Source organism: Pithys albifrons, chromosome 10 (genome assembly GCF_047495875.1).
Source record: "Pithys albifrons albifrons isolate INPA30051 chromosome 10, PitAlb_v1, whole genome shotgun sequence".
Classification (NCBI taxonomy): Eukaryota; Metazoa; Chordata; class Aves; order Passeriformes; family Thamnophilidae; genus Pithys; species Pithys albifrons.
Genome location: NC_092467.1, coordinates 17007523 through 17025102, shown reverse-complemented (window position 1 = coordinate 17025102; position 17580 = coordinate 17007523). Strand labels below are relative to the sequence as shown.

The window sequence follows — 17580 nt, the reverse complement described above, 5'->3', positions numbered from 1 at the left end:
TGCGGAGTTCTGCTGTGCCTGCCAATGTTGGGATTTTTACTACACAGACCTAAGGCAAGATTAAGTGAGCCAAGCACGTTATTTTTTTTGGAAAGAATTCAACAGACCCTTCCAAAAAAGGCAACCATCCCCGTTTCAACACCTGCCTTGAACATTAACTACTTACTCTTCAGAACAAATTAAAAGCAGCTCTCACATGCTTAGCATAACTGAGAGCATTAAATGCAAACAATGTTTTAAATATTTGGGAATACATAAATTTTTATCTGAGCACTAGTTACACATCTTGACTGGATGATTGAGAAACTGCTGCCACAGACTCTTTTATCTCCTCCCTCTATCTCCTTCAGTGGTTACTGTCTGAGGTTGCAGAGTGGAAAAAGTGGCCCAGCTCTACTTCTTCCAGTTGTGAGGGCATGAAAAGTGACTGCACCAGAAACATCATCTGCTGCTGAGCTCACTACACGCCCTGTGACATTTCTGAGACTAAAGGAGGAAACTTCCAAGCTGGACATGGAAAATCCGTTTGCAAGACCAAATGACACTGGCCCCAGCCACTAATCACAGCAAGGGCCACAGCTCAAAGGGCTCTTCTGCAGTCAGAGGAAATCAGCAGCAAGTACAGGATTTTGAAAATTTGTTACCAAAACCTGAGTATGTCATTAAAGAACAAAATGTGTTTAGGAACATATTTTGGTTTCATACACTACTACCCTGCTGACAATTGGGGAAAACAGGAATTGAAATTTTCTTTGCACTGTACTGAGGCAAGGAAACATATATCACTCATGCTGGAGGGGGAAAAAAAGCACTTTTATACGTACCTTAAGAAAACTTTCCAATTACTATTCACCAGAGGGAACAACTCAGAACCAAACCTGAGCCATCTCAAATACATACACTGGTGAATGTGAACACCGCACACACAAAAAGAGCACATTCTGTTTCTTATTTTACCTATTTCCTTCTTTCCTTTTAAATGTTTATTGCCTTCTTTTATTTGAATCGGATCCAGGGGGGATGTTTACTTTGTTTGGTTTATGACATTTTAAGTATTTAACACAGTTATAACTCAGAACTCCCAAGTAGGAAGTAAGTGCATAGTGCAGCCTTGAGAGACAGAGGTGGGCACCTCTGGAAGACAACTCAGAATACAAATTTAAGTGTGCACAGCCACACTGCATGAACCAATTCCTCCCCTCACAGTAACAGCTACACCACTACTCACCGAGGGACTGCAGGCACAAGTGACCAACTAATCCAGCCCTAAAGCCAAGATACAGGCAAATACAGCAGCAGAAAAAAATATCCTTCATATTTTTATCTGAGCTATACAGTATCAGACTCGTGGTGGAACATGTAGGAGAGGAGTAAACCTGCTCAGAATAAAATTAAAAAACTTGAACCAACTTTCAGAGCAGCCCCAATGGGGATCAGACTCGGCTGGTGTTTTTCGATACTGTACTTTGATGTGCTTTGCTCCCCTTACAGAGGAAAAGTAAAGCCAAGGATAAAATATCAGGTATTCCAAAACTCAAAATAAATCCACCCACAACATAATATAATCATCAAGAGAATAAATCTCTTTGGTAAGGGACTAAGAAACATGCTGCTTTTGAAATGACATGCAGCATGTATGATTCCTCTATCAGCTCTGCACAGTCCTTACCAGCCACAGTGCTGTGATGCTTTCAGGCAGTGGTAAAATTTTTTGTTTTCAGTTTAGTGTTTTCAAGACCACAAACAGTCATTACAAAACTGCACTTCCAGTTCTTGCATTTTTGAAAACAAACACATAAAAGAAGCATTACCTTAATTACATTTAGATTTCAGTTCTACTTCCTAGGAGATGACCAGTTTGTCACCTACCTCAGATCCTTATATAATTAAGGCTGCTCAGATTTTCTCAGGTTAAAAGCAGAACCATGTGAGATCATACTCTTGCACATCTTTATGCATCTAGAAGTAAGATCCTGGGATTTTCTATCAAAGCTGAAATTGTGTCAAATCAAGTACAACTTTCAAAACCCCAAAGGAACAGTTACTAGAATGATAAAGAAACATAAAAACAAACAACCCATGTAAAGGGGAAATGTGTTTCCAAAGTTTAGGGCTCAGCAGGGGGTTATTACTTGCACACAGGTAATTGTACACTTATCTCACATTAATCTAACAATATCTTAACAGACTCAACATAACACTCATTTGATATGAGCAATATAAGGTAGCAGAACCTTTTCCAGGGATTGTGTTTCAAGTTAAGTCAATTTAGTGGAAGAAGTGAAGGGGAGAATTAAAGCCTATCTATGCAACTGCAGCTACAGTTTCCACTGGAATCAATGACTCAGTAACACAACCCGAGTTGTGATTTACTCTCTCCATGTCACGCCAGTGATCTGTCAAAATCCACTGCCTGTTCCTGTAAACTTCCACTGGCTAATCCCCTGTCTACAGAAGCAAGGAAAGCAGGGAAGGAGCCATGACCATACCAAAGACTATCCCAGATGCCCATTCCGGGCCCTCCAGCCTGCTGCAAGATGGGTTTGGGACCTCAACATACATACATTCCAGAATATTCTTTCTTTCCTTACTCTTGCAGCCCGGATTAACTTAAAGCCCAAGTCTTCCTGATTACCAGCCATCTCAGTTCTCAGAGCAATGGGTCTGTGCTCCCAGAGGGACCAGGAGAAGGAGGAATGCTTAGGATCAGTCAGCAGCAGCAGCAATGAGGAAGACCAGCAGGAAACACAATTGCAGCAGCATCCAGATCTGGCCTATCTATACTTCTAACCCCAAGTTTTGTTTGGAGTGGTGACCCTTGAAGACAACCCACTCTCAAACCTGAAACACCAAGCAATAAAACCTGAGTTTTGAAAAATGTCTTAGATGACATGGGACCCAGGAAGCACTCAGCAAACCAGGCTCTGAAAACGTGCAGGACTTCAAAAGTTCCATGAAAGGAGAAAGTAAGACACACATGAACCTGCCTTGTTTTCTCTGAAATTTATTGACAAATTGGCATTTTTTAAATATTTCTGCCCAAACCAAAAGGATTACAGTGAAAGCAGAGGACAGCTACACATCATGAAACTCCCCTATTGTGGGACATGACACAAAGAAAATTTTTACCATGCACTGCATATTCATTTCATGTACTGTATCTTGCTTCCTAAGCCAGAAATACCATCTTCCTGAAGCAAGCTTTGAATGAAAAAAACCCCCAAACCTCTAGATATTTAAAGATGCCTTACTAGGGTTATGGCACTCAAACTCCTTTGACTTAATACAGGCAATGCATTGCTTTCAAGCCTGTATTTAGCAACCTATCATTTTCAGCCACCCCTCCTGCCAACAAAATTCTTCCTACTTTTTTAAGAACTTAGGATCCACCACCACATGTAGCCTGAGTTTCCCCTAATATTCCTTGGAGCAAACCCAGTCATCAGACTGTAGAAAAGTAGTATTTTGCAGGTGTTGAATTAGGCCAGGAGACAAAGTCTACAGGGAAATTTACTATTGCAAAAAGCACAGTAAGAGTTACATTTACCAAACACTGCTTTTAATTAGACACACAATGTTAATTTTCACATTTTTTCAAAAGGCAAGGAAACAGTGTGGGGAGAGGAAAAAAGAATATGAACTCTTCCAAGTGGAAAAGGGCAACTACAGGATTATTTCTAGCTCCTGAATAGAAGAACTATGAAGACTTATAAAAAAAATCCCAGGATTCTACAGAAATGTAAGTGTCCTTTTAAATACCTCTTCACACTGTTACATAACACTGAACATCTACTGCTTTTACTTTGAACAGTGAAAGGTCACTATTTACACCAAATTTATCACTCTTCATGTATTTCCTATACTTCCTCACTCCTCTCCTAGCAGAGCACTCTGTTCACATCTGGGTCTGTTTAACCAGTGATTGGAAATTTAGCCTCCTGATTTCCCGTTAAATACTAGGCACAGGAAAACAAATAGCACTTGTTTTTCAGTGAGTTTTGTCAGTCATCCAAATCTAGTGCAAGCCATAGAACAGCCTGTGGTTTGGTGGCAGTGACCCAAAATATGTGAACCATAATTTTCATGAAGTGAAAGGAATAAACCAGCTATTGGCTGAAGTAATAAGAACATGGTTTTTTTGATTCTTAGAAATACAGAAATTACTAATAATTACATTCTTCATTCTATCATTTAGCCTTCTTTTAAGGTTTTAGCCTTTCAAATCTCAAGCCAAGAGCACATGATCTGGTTTTGTATTTATCATTAGTGCTCTTGTTTTCTCTGTTCTACTAACTTAACACACACATTCAGTCCTATTAAAGAAGTTCTTGTGAGGAAGCTAATTTGCTTGCATAAGTGCTTTCTCATCCATAACTCTTACTCATTCAACTGCCTGAATAACTAACTCAGAGAAAGAGCTGAAACATTACTTCTTAAATCATATATTATATAAAATCACATATGTAGCTATTTAAGGGATTTTTGGATCTATTCTAACAGTGATTTCTGCCAGGAAATCACAAAGGATTGGGTCCTTTCTTTCATTGATTTAATTCTCACTACTTTCACTTGCTGAGTAAAGACATTCCTAGGCTATAAAAGCAATTGAGAAAGCTACCAAATCAAAAAAAATTACTTGCTGAGTAGCACCTATAAAACCTTCCTTCTCTGCAGTTTCATAAAACTTCTGGTTTTCTGCCAAGATACGTTCGCAATAAACCAGCTTTAGGGAAGGAGAGAAATGATGACTTGATGGGAAGGAAGGAAATTATTTTGCTATATGAAAACTTAGAAGGGGGGTGGTGGGAGAGGTCTGGTACTGTTTTCCTGCAAGACTGACCTGCAACAAGATCACAGGCAAAAGTATTTCCTACAGGTGTTGCCTAACTTACATAAAATTGTGATCTGTCGTCATCTAACCAGTCTAAGTCACCAGTGAAGATGTCCTTCAACTTCCTCTCCTACTCCCCTTACAATATAATTTTGGCATTTATTTTCTGCTGAGGAAAAAGATTTAGCACAGATGTTAAGTATTCTCCTTGCTGAACTGAATGGAGCTTCCCACCCATGCACTTCTCTTCACTGATAAGCCCATGAAGACCTAAACAGAAAAAGCCCGTTCCCAAACTGTTGTATTTCTGTGACATGTAAAAACATACAATGACACTCATGTGACTACTTGCACCATAATTGAAGTGACAATTTTCAAGTACTTAAGTTTTCAATTACTTCAGTCAGGCAGAGTTCATGCACTAACCCACTGCAGGCATTTTTGGATTGAAAAGCCATGATACTGGGGTATATTTATTTTTAACACAATGAGAATAAACTCAAGATTTATTTTACTAAAATTAATTTCCCAGCATCACCTACTTCACCCATCAATATACAAACAACTCATGCAGAATCTCAAAATAACCCTGTCCATGCCAAATGTATTGTTAACAGCCAACTAGGTAGTCACTACATATTCTTTTCTCCCTCACACACACAGAGGAATTTTTGTCAGGTTTTTATCAAGATGACCAAATTTTTTTCTTAAGACTCTTCACTAGTGTTCTTTCTGATTTATAGATGAGGAAAGCACCCCAAGAAGCAAAATGACAACACAGGCAACAGACTAGTAAAGGACAAATTCCTTTAGCACCCCTGCCATGGAAGCATTAAAAATAGCTAGTATTGAAAAGAAATAGTGAGCTATGACTTCACTAATTGTTACATGATCGATCCTTCCACTACAAACTCTGACCTGGCTCTAGCAGCACTGGTCTTCAGAACCAAGTGCCAGAAGTCATCATTTAAACTTCTTTACAGTATGTGCTTTTCTAACTAGGGCTCAGTCAATGAAATTAATTTAATTCATACTTTACATAGTATATTAATAAAATTGTGAATGAATGTATTGTTTGAAGAGTCTGAAGGAAGAGCTGGAAAGTCAATGAGTATCCTGCCCAAAGCTTCCATAGAGACAGACACAATAGTTATGACACTCCTGTGGTATGTGTGCCACAGATTTCTGTTTTGAGCACTGAATTCACGGGCATTAGAAAAGGTTTTTCAAATTTGACACAGTTTGCAATTCAAAATACTCCCATTTTCTGGCTTGGCTATACATTGAGGAGAATGAACAAGAGAGAGCCAAGTATTTTTAAACAAGAGCCAAGGAAGTGTACTCTGCACTCTGCAGCCCCTGGAGCTGCTATTCACACTCCAGGCTCAATTCTGTGGAACTTACTGAAGGCTCTGGCACAGAGGTAAGGAGCCTCTCTGCTACTAGAAGAGAAGCAGACTGTCCCTGTGTCCCACTACTCACCTGAAACAAGAACCTTTGAAACAGCAAAGGGAAAAGCTCTTCCAGAACACTGGCAGTCCCAGGAGTTGCAAACAGGCAAACAGTTCTATGCAAAACCCCTTGACTCCTATGTGGCCAAGTTTACTGTGGCAGTTCTTGAGGTCAGGCAACTTCTTGTTTGGCATGAATCAAAATGCTGCTGCTCACATTTTCAAGCCTGTTTTTCTAACTAGATGAGCTTGAGACAGTTTTCTGAAGCCAACACTTGTCTAATGGTACAGTTTACACAGTCAAAGTCTTAGGCACATTCCTATTGTTCCTATGCCTTAACGCAGGCTGCTGAAGCCCTGCTGAGCCAAACTAAGCAAGGTCAGAACTATCACAGCCTGAACACCTGTGCAATCCACTCAGTAGAAGTGGATGGCTCTAGCAGAGCACCTTTCCACTCCCAGAGGAATGTGAGGGGAGAGGGGAAATCCTGGGTGAGGAGGAAGACAAACTAGCTTAACACAAGCTAGTTGATATGAAATGGGAGTGATGCTGTAGTAATTGTAGGAGATTAAAAACAAACTGAAAGTAGGTCCAAGACTTTAATAACTGATGAAAGATGCTGTTTCTTTTGGCCAGGAGAGGAATGAGGACTCTTATTGCACTGTTGTTCAGGGATGTTGTTCCTCAACCATTTTCTGAGCAGACCTGAACTGTGTATGTATGTATGTGTATGTATGGCCAAACTTCTTGAACAAAGATTTGGGCAGGGCTCTCCCCATGCGGGGATGTGCCCTTCCAGCCTGCACAGTGGATTTTTTAGGTGAGGCACAGCATGCACAGAACTGGCCCCACCATTTAAGTCCTAAGGTCCATTTGCCACGGCCGAGCAAGCTTGGACAGTGACAGTGAAGTCCTCGGGACTGTCACAGCACCTGGTACTAACCAGGGCTGACCCTGCTGAGCATCCGAGATGTGACGGGATGGGATGGCAGGGAGGCATTGAACTGCCAGGGCACGGTCCCCACTGAGACTGGAACTCACGACCTTGTGATCCAGAGTCTGGAGTGCTCACCATTACACCACGGGACTGCCAGACCTGAACTGTACTGGTTGCATTAAGGACATATAACAGGAACAGTCAACGAGAAGGTAGCAGTGAAGAATCTCCAAAACAGTAAGATTGTGAATACCTTAGAATGCAAACAAGCCCGTGTTCTTTGCACCAGTCAGTAACACACACTACTGGAAACAGGATGGAGTACTTCAAAGTTCAAAGTAACAAGGTACTCTTGTACCTTCAAGACAGGAAAAAGGAAAACAATCCCAGAAAGCCTGTGGTATCCAACAAGCAATAGAATTCTTGGTGCACTTAACAGCATCACCACTACATCAGGTCAACTGAGAGAGCAGTGTCCCTTCCCAGTAAGCGCTGCAGCACTGCCCATCTTCCTGTCCTGCTGATGCACAGTAACACCATTAAGTTCCCACTGAGTACTGCAGAAACAGTCTTGCCTGCCATGGTCAGTTGTGCTGGAGGAGAAAAATTAAGCCCTATAAGGATACAGCTAAAAATAATCAAGTTTAGTTCTGCAATTAGAATTGGATATAGTAAAAGCTGCAACTTTCATAAAGACGACTCATGATTAGACATGATGTCACACAATAAAAATTTAATCCAAACAACTTGTCTATTTCACTACAAACAGCAAATTTGAATGTCCTGGCAAACTGTAAGGACATGATTTACAAACACTAGGTAATATTTGGATCTGACATTATAAGCAGTGCTCCGCTCTTTCTGAGAAATAAAAATGACTTCATCCTGGGCTTAGCTTGGTCATTTCCATAGGCCAAGCTTCAGCAGAGACATAAGCTGTAACTGGACATATTGAGCTCAATACATACAATTTTGATTTTGATCACAGACCACACAACTAGGGTTCACCCTTAATATTTCTCATTACTTCAATGCTTTTTGCTTTACAGTACTAACAGACTTCCAGTCAGGATTGGAAAGCTGTTACAACCTCACAGCTTTTGAACTGAAATGGCTGTTAGTATTAATAACTACAGGATGTGAAGATTCTGAAAAAGCAGTTTTGCTTTCTATTACTTGAATTCACATAACAAGTAACTGGCTACTTTTTCCAAACTGTTTTGCCCTACCACCTAACTGTTCCCCAGAGCCCTACAATGAAACCTGACCTACTGTTAACTTGTTTTTTTAATGTAAGTTTGAAAAATTTCCAAATAAATGCCATTAACTCCATGTCTTTTGCAACAACTAGCTATGATAGAGAGCAGGCCAGAGGGCTGTATATACTTACAAAGAAAACTCTTCGGATTCCAGGTGCCAGTCTTTCTGTTTTTAGCTTCCAAACCAAAGGCAAGGGAGAGTTGAGAAGAAACACCAGAGGTTTCTGGTGAATATGCACTGATGAAATTGGATTCAAATGCAACGTGACCTACAGAGAAACACAAATATGTGAATACTTCCTGGAATTTGAAACAATGAATCAAGAGTAATTTTTATATATATTATGACTTCTAGCATTCAGACCTTTTGACTCAAGATTACAGACTAATCTACTTCCACAAAAATCAGTCAAGGGAGAAGAGAAAATATAATATATGAAATAGTTAACATTTGTGCTCTATGCTTGCAAAGCACTGCTAAAATGTTTAAGAAAATGTTGGCAAATGCTGATAAAAAATAGCTCCTGCAAAAGGTCAAACCACTAAGCTGAGAGCTGGAGAACAAGGAGACAAAAAGAATTGCAAAGCAAACTCTGATTTCTGGTTTCTAAATGGTAGCCTACAAAGCTGGCTTAGATTACATAACCTCATCTGCTGATTCTATTAGGGGCATAAATCTAGCCTGAAAAACAAATAAAACTAAACATATAAAAAACAGGAGGAACAAATCCAGAAACACAAGCAAGCACTACACCAGTTTATGGAAGGAATTCCAAAAGAAATTTTAACATACAGTATGGACAGAAAAGGCCTGACTTCAGGGACTAAAAGGATATATAGGGTATATGATCCCAGGAAAGTGGACATCACAAAAGTAAAGCAACTCCTTACGGGTGGCTTCGAAGCAATGAGTTTGTGGTTGCTGGAAGCCCCTTCTGCCCAGCTCCTTGAATCCCAGTGCTGTCCTTCTGGAAAGGGTCTGATGTTGGACAAACCCCTCACCAAATGCATGACAGAACAGCCTGTCAGTTTTCAGCATACAACAACTTGCAACTGATACCATAGTGTTTTTACCACATCTAATAAGCTGCTTAAGCAGTCAGCATTTAGGTTGATAGCTTATCCCACATTACAGGAAGAAACTTTTAGTGTGCAATGTGGAGATGATCTACCACAGACTGAGCAGAGAAGCTGATGTCCCACAGTGATGGGTGACAAGCAGGCTGACAGACAACCACAGCTTTCTCTAAAGTGGTAGGCAGCGAGCAAACACAAATGCAACAACCAATGTGAGTGGTGGCTCAAAAAAACAAGCGTACAGGTAATTCAGAATTATTTACATATCCTGCTAAAGAATTTGAAAGGAGATCTGAGATGAAGGAGCCACCATGTATAGCTTATTGCATGATTCTTAATGGCAAGTAGCCATCACTTTACCATTAAAGTAAAGGGAGATTCATCTGACTAACTTGATGAAAGCTAGACACCAAATTGAAAATTAGGCACCCATTACTGTTGAAAATATCTCCCAAAGAAAAAATTATGGTGTTTATTTATCTGTTTTCTTTATTCTCCCTTGAAATGCTCACCATCCCTGTGAACACCCAGCCCTAGTCTCAGGTCTGACAAACACCTGGAGGTGTCCACTACTCATGAACTTGCAAAAAAGCTGGCAAACAGCTGGCTGTGCTCCCACACCAACCAGAAAGCAGTTGTTTACATATGCAGAATGACTGATCACATCTCTAGTCCCCACAGTCACACAAACATCAAATCCCACAAGCACATCCTCTGGGGGCACCAAGGACATCTCTGTCCTCCCCTTTGTTAGGCCTGATTAAAACTTGTTAGGGAACTGAATAAATCTGTATTTGTATTAAAACCAAGCTGCTCCAAAGAACTAGCACCTCTCCCCACCAGCAGCTGGACAGTGACAGTGCTGCCTGCTGGAAGGCACTGCCACCTCCTGCCCTCAGCCACCACCTGTGCCACCACCTGCCCTCTCCAGCAGAAGACCCAGTGGTATTTATGCATTTCAAAATGAAAACACTAAGTACCACAGATTACCATGAATCACATTTCTCTCTATTTTCTGTCTCTGAAGAATGAAATATGTCATTTTAGGAAGCTGGAGGGCATCAGTGCTCTCAGTTGCAGTGGGAAGACAAAGACTTGAAATGCCAAACAGGTGCGTTCTCAGCTACAGAAACTGCTTTACAGTATCAGCTATAGAGCCAAAGTAATTCTGTTAGCTGGAAATAGGAGAGAAAGTGAAATTATGCATTTACAAGGCTGCCACTTCATTGTTCTGTCTAGAATGGAGAGGTGAAAGTAGAAAAGAAAAAGTGTTTAGGACCACTATTAAATTCACAACTATTAAAAAGCTTTCATTAATTCTTGAGGGGGTTTCAGTTGTAATCACTTCTAATTACTAATAAGCTGTTTAAACTATTAAATATAATTACCTTGTTCTGGGGTTGTTTTCTTACAAAGCAATAAAAATACTGTAATCTCAGTTTACCGAAGTAGACCTGTTATATTTTTTGCATTCCTGATCTGTCTAATAAGAGTTCAAATTTTATTCTGATACTTTTTTCAGCTTCAAATGGCACACAGTGCATTCAATACACTTTCATGTCCAATGATAACTGGTTTCTTTTGATCCTAATGAAGCAAAGACTAATGTCAATATTGATGAAATTAGTTATAATATAGTTTATGAGCTTAAATAACCTAGAATACAAAAACAGTAACAATCCTCTTCCACTGGCCAACAGGAGCACTCAACTTGGCCTTGCACCCTGTTTCTGTTTTTGTTAGATTCTCAAGTCAATGCAAAGAAACAGCTCCTGTTAGAAACTTAAAGAAAATTTTTTGCTATTTAAAACCTATGGTATTTATTAAAAGCAGGAATGATGCAGTAAATATAACACAATCTGAAAACTTAATCCCAGAAACAGTTAGGTCAAATCCTTTGGATAGTAAGGAAATGGAGAAGTATCTCTGTTTCAACTGATCTCAGACAAGTTTATTCAAAGCCCACATTATCAGACAAGACAGATGTTTTTGACTTCATGAAGATTTCTTACTGTTGGTTTGGTCACATGAGCAAGTATTCAGTGCAATCGCTACCTTAGTGAGAAAAACAGAGACTCTTCTGTAACTGGATCTGCTATCAGACTTTGTAGTTGCTATTCCTTCAGGCTTTGGAAATTAGGTATGTATACAACACACACATGATTATTTCCATACATGAATGGAAATGATCAACAAAGTTTGAGCTGTATTCAGAAGTGGTGATGTATCTATCCATGCTGTTGACTGAAACTGTACGATTAGTCAGATCACATAAGGTAATTTTCTAACATTTTTGCCCGAAAAGTGCAGATACTCAAGAAATGCTACATGATTTCAGCAAATGCTACATGATTTCAGCACAACATCAATTAATTTCTCATAGGTAAATTAAGTGCTTCTGTGAAAATTTTCAGAGTAAAGGTAATTCTGTATTACTGCATTCCTCAGTTTGCTCATGAGTGAGACAGCAACAAAACACCTTACAGGGAATTGATATTCTTAGCCCTAAACTTAAGAAAGAATGTAGTTAACATGAGCATACTTCTGCAGCAGCCTTCATCACTATATTCCTTGGCATATATATTCCCCTTATACTTGCTTGTGTAACAGAGTCCTCAGCACCAACTTGGCTTTCCAGACTGAAAAAAAACTCCACAGAGCTCCCCAAAAACTGCTCAGAACCTTCTTGGTCATAGTATTTTTCATAATTCCTTTCTGATTCAGAACTAGCACTGCTGAGGAACAGCTGGGTAGCCCAGTCTGAATGTGACTGTTCCTACTGAGAAGCTGTACAAAATTAAGATTCCTCAGAGCATAACTATTTCCCCCCTTATATTTATGATTGCCCCAACATCACTGTCAATGTCTTCTGCATCTCAGGCAGTTCTGTGACAAGTTTGGTCAAACAATAACAAAATAAAATTAAACTAGAATCATTAAGTGAACTTTTTTAGGTCACCCAGTCCATTTAAAAAGCAGCTGCTATTGCTCTACCCATGTAATTTTAAAAACATATTAAGAGACAGCACATGAACCAAGCAGACAGCAGCACAACAGTACAGGAAAGTAAGTCAATGTGGTCCAACACATCCCTCACTCCCAATGAAGGGCTCTTTTGATCACTGAGCTGTTGTACAGCCAGCATTTCCATTGTGCAATCAATAGGTAGGTCAGACCTTCTGGACATGTGTGTCAGCAATGGTCCTCTCAGTAAGGCTCAACTTCAGCAGCTGTTTGTCAGAGGAAGCTCCACTTCCAGACTCATGTCTACCCTTTGTGGCCCCCTCTGGCACACAATCCTCCAAATAATACATGACCAGCTTGTGAGGAATACACCACTTTGGACACAGGTGAAAAGTATAGATTAAAGCTATTTTGAAAAATCTTAAAACACACAAATGAATTTTTAAGAAGCATGTAAGCATGACTGGGACAAAAACCACAGAGAACTTCTGTTATTTTTGCTAGAATACATTTTTCCATACATGTTAAAAAAACTGTAAAAAAAAGTCTTAAAGTTCCCACATGCAGAGGCACCGTGCCTATGAAAGCTGTGCTGGTGCTGCTCAGCCAGTGTATCTGTGCATATCCACGCTGGTCAGTCCTGGCTACAGAGTTCCTCTGAGGTCTCCAGCAGCTGCGAGGTTAAGAGCTTTCCTTCCTCAGAGATCACAGTTTCTCGGAGGGCTGAGTATCACCACAGAAACCAACTGCAAAAACAGTCTATGGGCTCCTGCCCCGTTACTCTGGTAAAGCAATTTGTACTATGTGAAAGGCAGGACGCAAATGCTGAAAACTGATCAAAGTAAATGCTGCTGTTAAAGTACCATTTTGTTTTGCTGACTTCAAGGCATCAAATCACAGACTCCGTGTTTTGTTCTAAAAAGATGAAAGTTAACTGCCAAGGACCTGTAAAGTTGAATTAACTATTCCATCATGAAGACCTTCGAATAAATTCATAGCACATTTTTGAAAACAGCCATTATGAACTTGTGCTAATAAGCCAGGACAAAATATGCTGTGTTGTATTGAATTACACTGCCTAGGCTTAGGCAGCTGTTCTCTAAAAAAGAAATAAAAAAAAAATTAACCCTCAGATCACATAAGCACATTTTCTGACTTAAAACTGATGCACTAAAGATGGATTTATGGCATATTAACTCATTACTCTGCTCATTAAGATTAACTCATTCAAAACAGGCAAAATTTAGAGCAGAAGTTTGAAAATTCATACCTATATCCTTGTCCTATGAATTCTCACTCTCTTTGTTAATATAATATTTATAGGACATAATTTATTCTGGTATTGCAACAGTAAGAAATTAATATGAAGAAACATAATTTACAGTTCACTCATGTCTATTAATCAGTACAGGAGGTTTAGAATTTCCACTGAAATTCACTTGAAAAAATATCATGTTGATACATTGGCCATAAAAGAACTCAGTCAAGAATTAATCCATTAATCCACCACAAGTAGTGGGAAGTAGTACTGCACTGCTTTTCAGAACTGTTTATCAATTACTTTGGGAAGGATCCTCAGGCCAATTTTTTTTCTTTTTAAGATGAAAGCAAACAAAGAGTGTGTTCTTTTGACAAGAGACTGAATTCAAAATGGAACACTGGTTTTTCCTCACCCTCGTATTTTTGATATGCTCATTGAATATTGTTACAGATGTGATACCAAGCCAGCTATAGTAGATTACAATGCCCAGCTTTCAGGAGCAGTTTCCAAGAGAGAGTTCACTGATTTTTCCAAGAAACGTAACATGTGTTCACATGGTGTTATTGCTTGAAGGTAGTTTTGCTCAAAGGGTTACATATTTGCACTCTTAAATGAAATGAATGTATAAGCATTTCCCTATAAGCACACAAGACCCCAGTGCTTCTCTTCTGGGAAGGTTGTGCTCCAACGCAGACTCTTTATTCAAACAGGGCAAGTACCTACTTTTTTGAAAACTCATCCCAGCAACGAGACAGAAGATCTTCAGAACAGGACACAGAAAACACTAACTCATTGCAGGAAAACTGCAATGCCATTAAAAACAAGCACTCATACTCACAGACAGTTCCTTTTTCTCCCACAGAACTCAGTGCTGTGCCACCTTCACAGCCCATGGCACAGACAAACCATGCTTTCTGCTCTCTGCCAGGCCAGCACTAATGGAACGCTGCTGGGGCAGGGACCTGCCCCTTGGGGAAGGGAGCAGCAGGGCTGCAGTGCATGGGACATGAGGGAAGGAGAGACCTTCTCTTTTTGAGCTACTTCCAGGATTAGACATGACTCAGTCCCCAGGGAATGGGTGTGAGTCCCTGATAGATTCACTATGGGAGACTAAAGTTTATTTCCAACACTTATGTTAACCCCTCCACTCTAATATCAACCTTTCCTTATTTTATTTGAAATATATGACTGAAAATGGATCAGCATTGTCTGGACCTTCTCACCCACACAGTACCAGGAGAATCAGATTGACTAAACAGCAGTTATAGCTCAGTTGTAAAAATCATGGGAAAGATTCACTCCTGGCGTAATTCCACTGAAGCTACTGGCATTAAACCAGAGACTGATGTGGTCCCATACATTACTTCATAAAAAAAGAATACTATTGCACAATCTGTTGACTGTTATGATCTACACCCAGACTGGAAAACTCCAGTCAAAAACTGGCTGGATGGCTCCATAAAAAAGAAGACAAGTGAACAGCAAGGTTGATAAGGACTACCCAGCTGTGATCTATGGCCTACTGCACTCTCTTCATTAAGAATTACTGTCAAAAACCTTTGACCAAAAGGTGTTTGGAATCTCCTTTCTTTTTTCCTCCCTGTTTGTCTTGCAACAGAGGCTAAAGGTCAGGGTGTGCTATGCTAGACACAGCTTAAAAATCAAGTCCTGCAGCATGTGCACATGCCAACATCCATTAACAAACTATTCTGAATTATGCATGATGCTCCCAGAGGCCTCTTTAAAATGAAGATGTATTTGATGATTCAGTGGAGAAATGGCATCCCCAAAGCATGTGTTCAAAGGTAGAACTAAGAAAAGCTCAGTGAGGATGAAGCATCACTCCTGAATTTGGCACCTGCTGTACTTAGAGCTGTCTTTAATGAAGATCTAAAGTTTGCCATCAGAACCTCCTTGAAAACTGACCTACCCATCCACTGACACAGTAGCTGCAGCCAAAAGCCAGACGAGAAAGAGTCCACTATTAAAACAAAGGCCTAAGAGCTTGCAGCATATTCAAAATTATCTGTAGCTCTCTCCCCAGTCTATGCTCTGGTACCTTTCTAGCCTTAAATATTAAATGACCAAGCTGAGGTCTCCAAGCTGAGGATGGAATTACAGCATGCTTAGATCTTCTGATGTGGATTTGTAATTGAGCTGCTCCACACAACAGACTAAATAAAGCAAATTACAAGTCAAATTTAGTAATATAACATTATCAAAGACATGTGCAAGATGAGTACAGTAGAGTACAGTGGTATGCTGTCTGACCCTCAACACACTGCTCAGGTCTTGGCAGCACAGTTGCCTGTATCTGGTTCATAACTTGTGGTTTATTGCACCAGTGATACTTTCTCCTCAAAAGTGTCAAAGAAGGCAACCATGCTGGTAAGGTTTTACTGGAAATGCAATACCCATTCAGAAAGCACTACAGCTCACATAGTGTCAGAAAGTTCTGACACAAGCAGACATTATAAAATAGTGCTTCTAACTTTATAAAAATCTTGAACCATTTCTGCCCACAGCATAGTCACATAATTTATCTTCAGACAAAAACATAGCCAGTTGATTTCTAGTGTTTCAAAGTTGTTATTCTAAGTTGGAGCTGCCAACTGCTAATCATTTATGCAAATACCTAGGTAATAAAAGAATTAGGACTAAAGCTATTCCAGATACAAATAACTTAGCAAACAGGCAGGACAGTTATTGAAGTCCTATTTGCACTACAAAGGGGTATTACTTTCACAGTCTAAGGACACAGCACAAAGGGTAATAACTGCATTCACAGAATCATAGAATCAGTTGGAAGAGACCTCCAAGTTCATTAAGTCCAACCCTTAATCCAACCCCACTTTGATTACCAGATCATGGCACTCAGTGCCTCACCCAGTCTCACCTTAAAAACCTCCAGGGTCGGAGAATCCACCACCTCCCTGGGCAGGCCATTCCAATGCCTGACCACTCTCTCTGTAAAGAACTCCTTCCTGATATCCAAACTAAACCTCCTCTGGCAGAGCTTAATCCCATGCCTGCTTGTCCTACTGTTGGTTGCCTGAGAGAGCATAACCTTATTACCCATGAGTCATACTGAGAGAGCTACTTCTGTGACAACAGTCTTCAAAGTATAACCCGAAGAGTTTACTGCTAAATATGTACAGATCATACACACATGTAAGCTGCCTGTGTTAGCTTCATTTACCTGCATTACACAAGATTCCTGTGCATACATATTTCAATTCAATTTTCATGTCTTCAGTGTTCTGCATTACATAGCTTGGAGAAACCAGAGTTCTCCTGAAAAAGATTTTTCAAAAACTTCTGGCCATAGGAAGAAAAACAGACAGTCTCTACCCAAGCAACTCTGCTCAGCTCTGCCAACTAGATCTAACCTTCCCTTGATGGTCCTCACTTTGGTCACCTGCAGAGCAAGAAATTCCCACAGTGACCAGGCCCATGGTTTGGTCAACAAGCCCATGCCCGTCAGTGCAATGCTGGAACTACTTTACCCACTCTGCCTGTGACCTGAACTAGATGCTCAGACTCCCAAAGATTAAGTGAAACCAACTTGTGCCATCTGCCCTTCTACAAAGCAGCCAGGTTTCCCACCACTTGAGCCCTGAAAACACAATGTTTCACTCAGCTTTGTACATCAGTACTGTCACATGGCATATCATGAATTCTGAAGGGACTGTCCTCCTTTTATACATTTTGTGGCAAAATTTCGTGTTGGCTTTAGATCTGCTTAAGGGCACACAATTCATTCCTGTAAGTTGCAAGTGCAGCATCTCCCTTACTGTTG

The 17580-nt window shown here is 40.1% G+C and overlaps 1 protein-coding gene across 1 annotated transcript in view; it reads right to left on the bottom strand.

The window, feature by feature from the left end:
* Positions 1-17580, bottom strand: part of TGFBR3 (transforming growth factor beta receptor 3) — a 109269-nt gene that overhangs the window by 39419 nt on the left and 52270 nt on the right. Inside the window, exon 4 of the mRNA XM_071564987.1 lies at positions 8611-8748. Coding sequence (XP_071421088.1) covers positions 8611-8748 — 138 coding nt within the window. The remainder of the gene's footprint in view (positions 1-8610; positions 8749-17580) is intronic.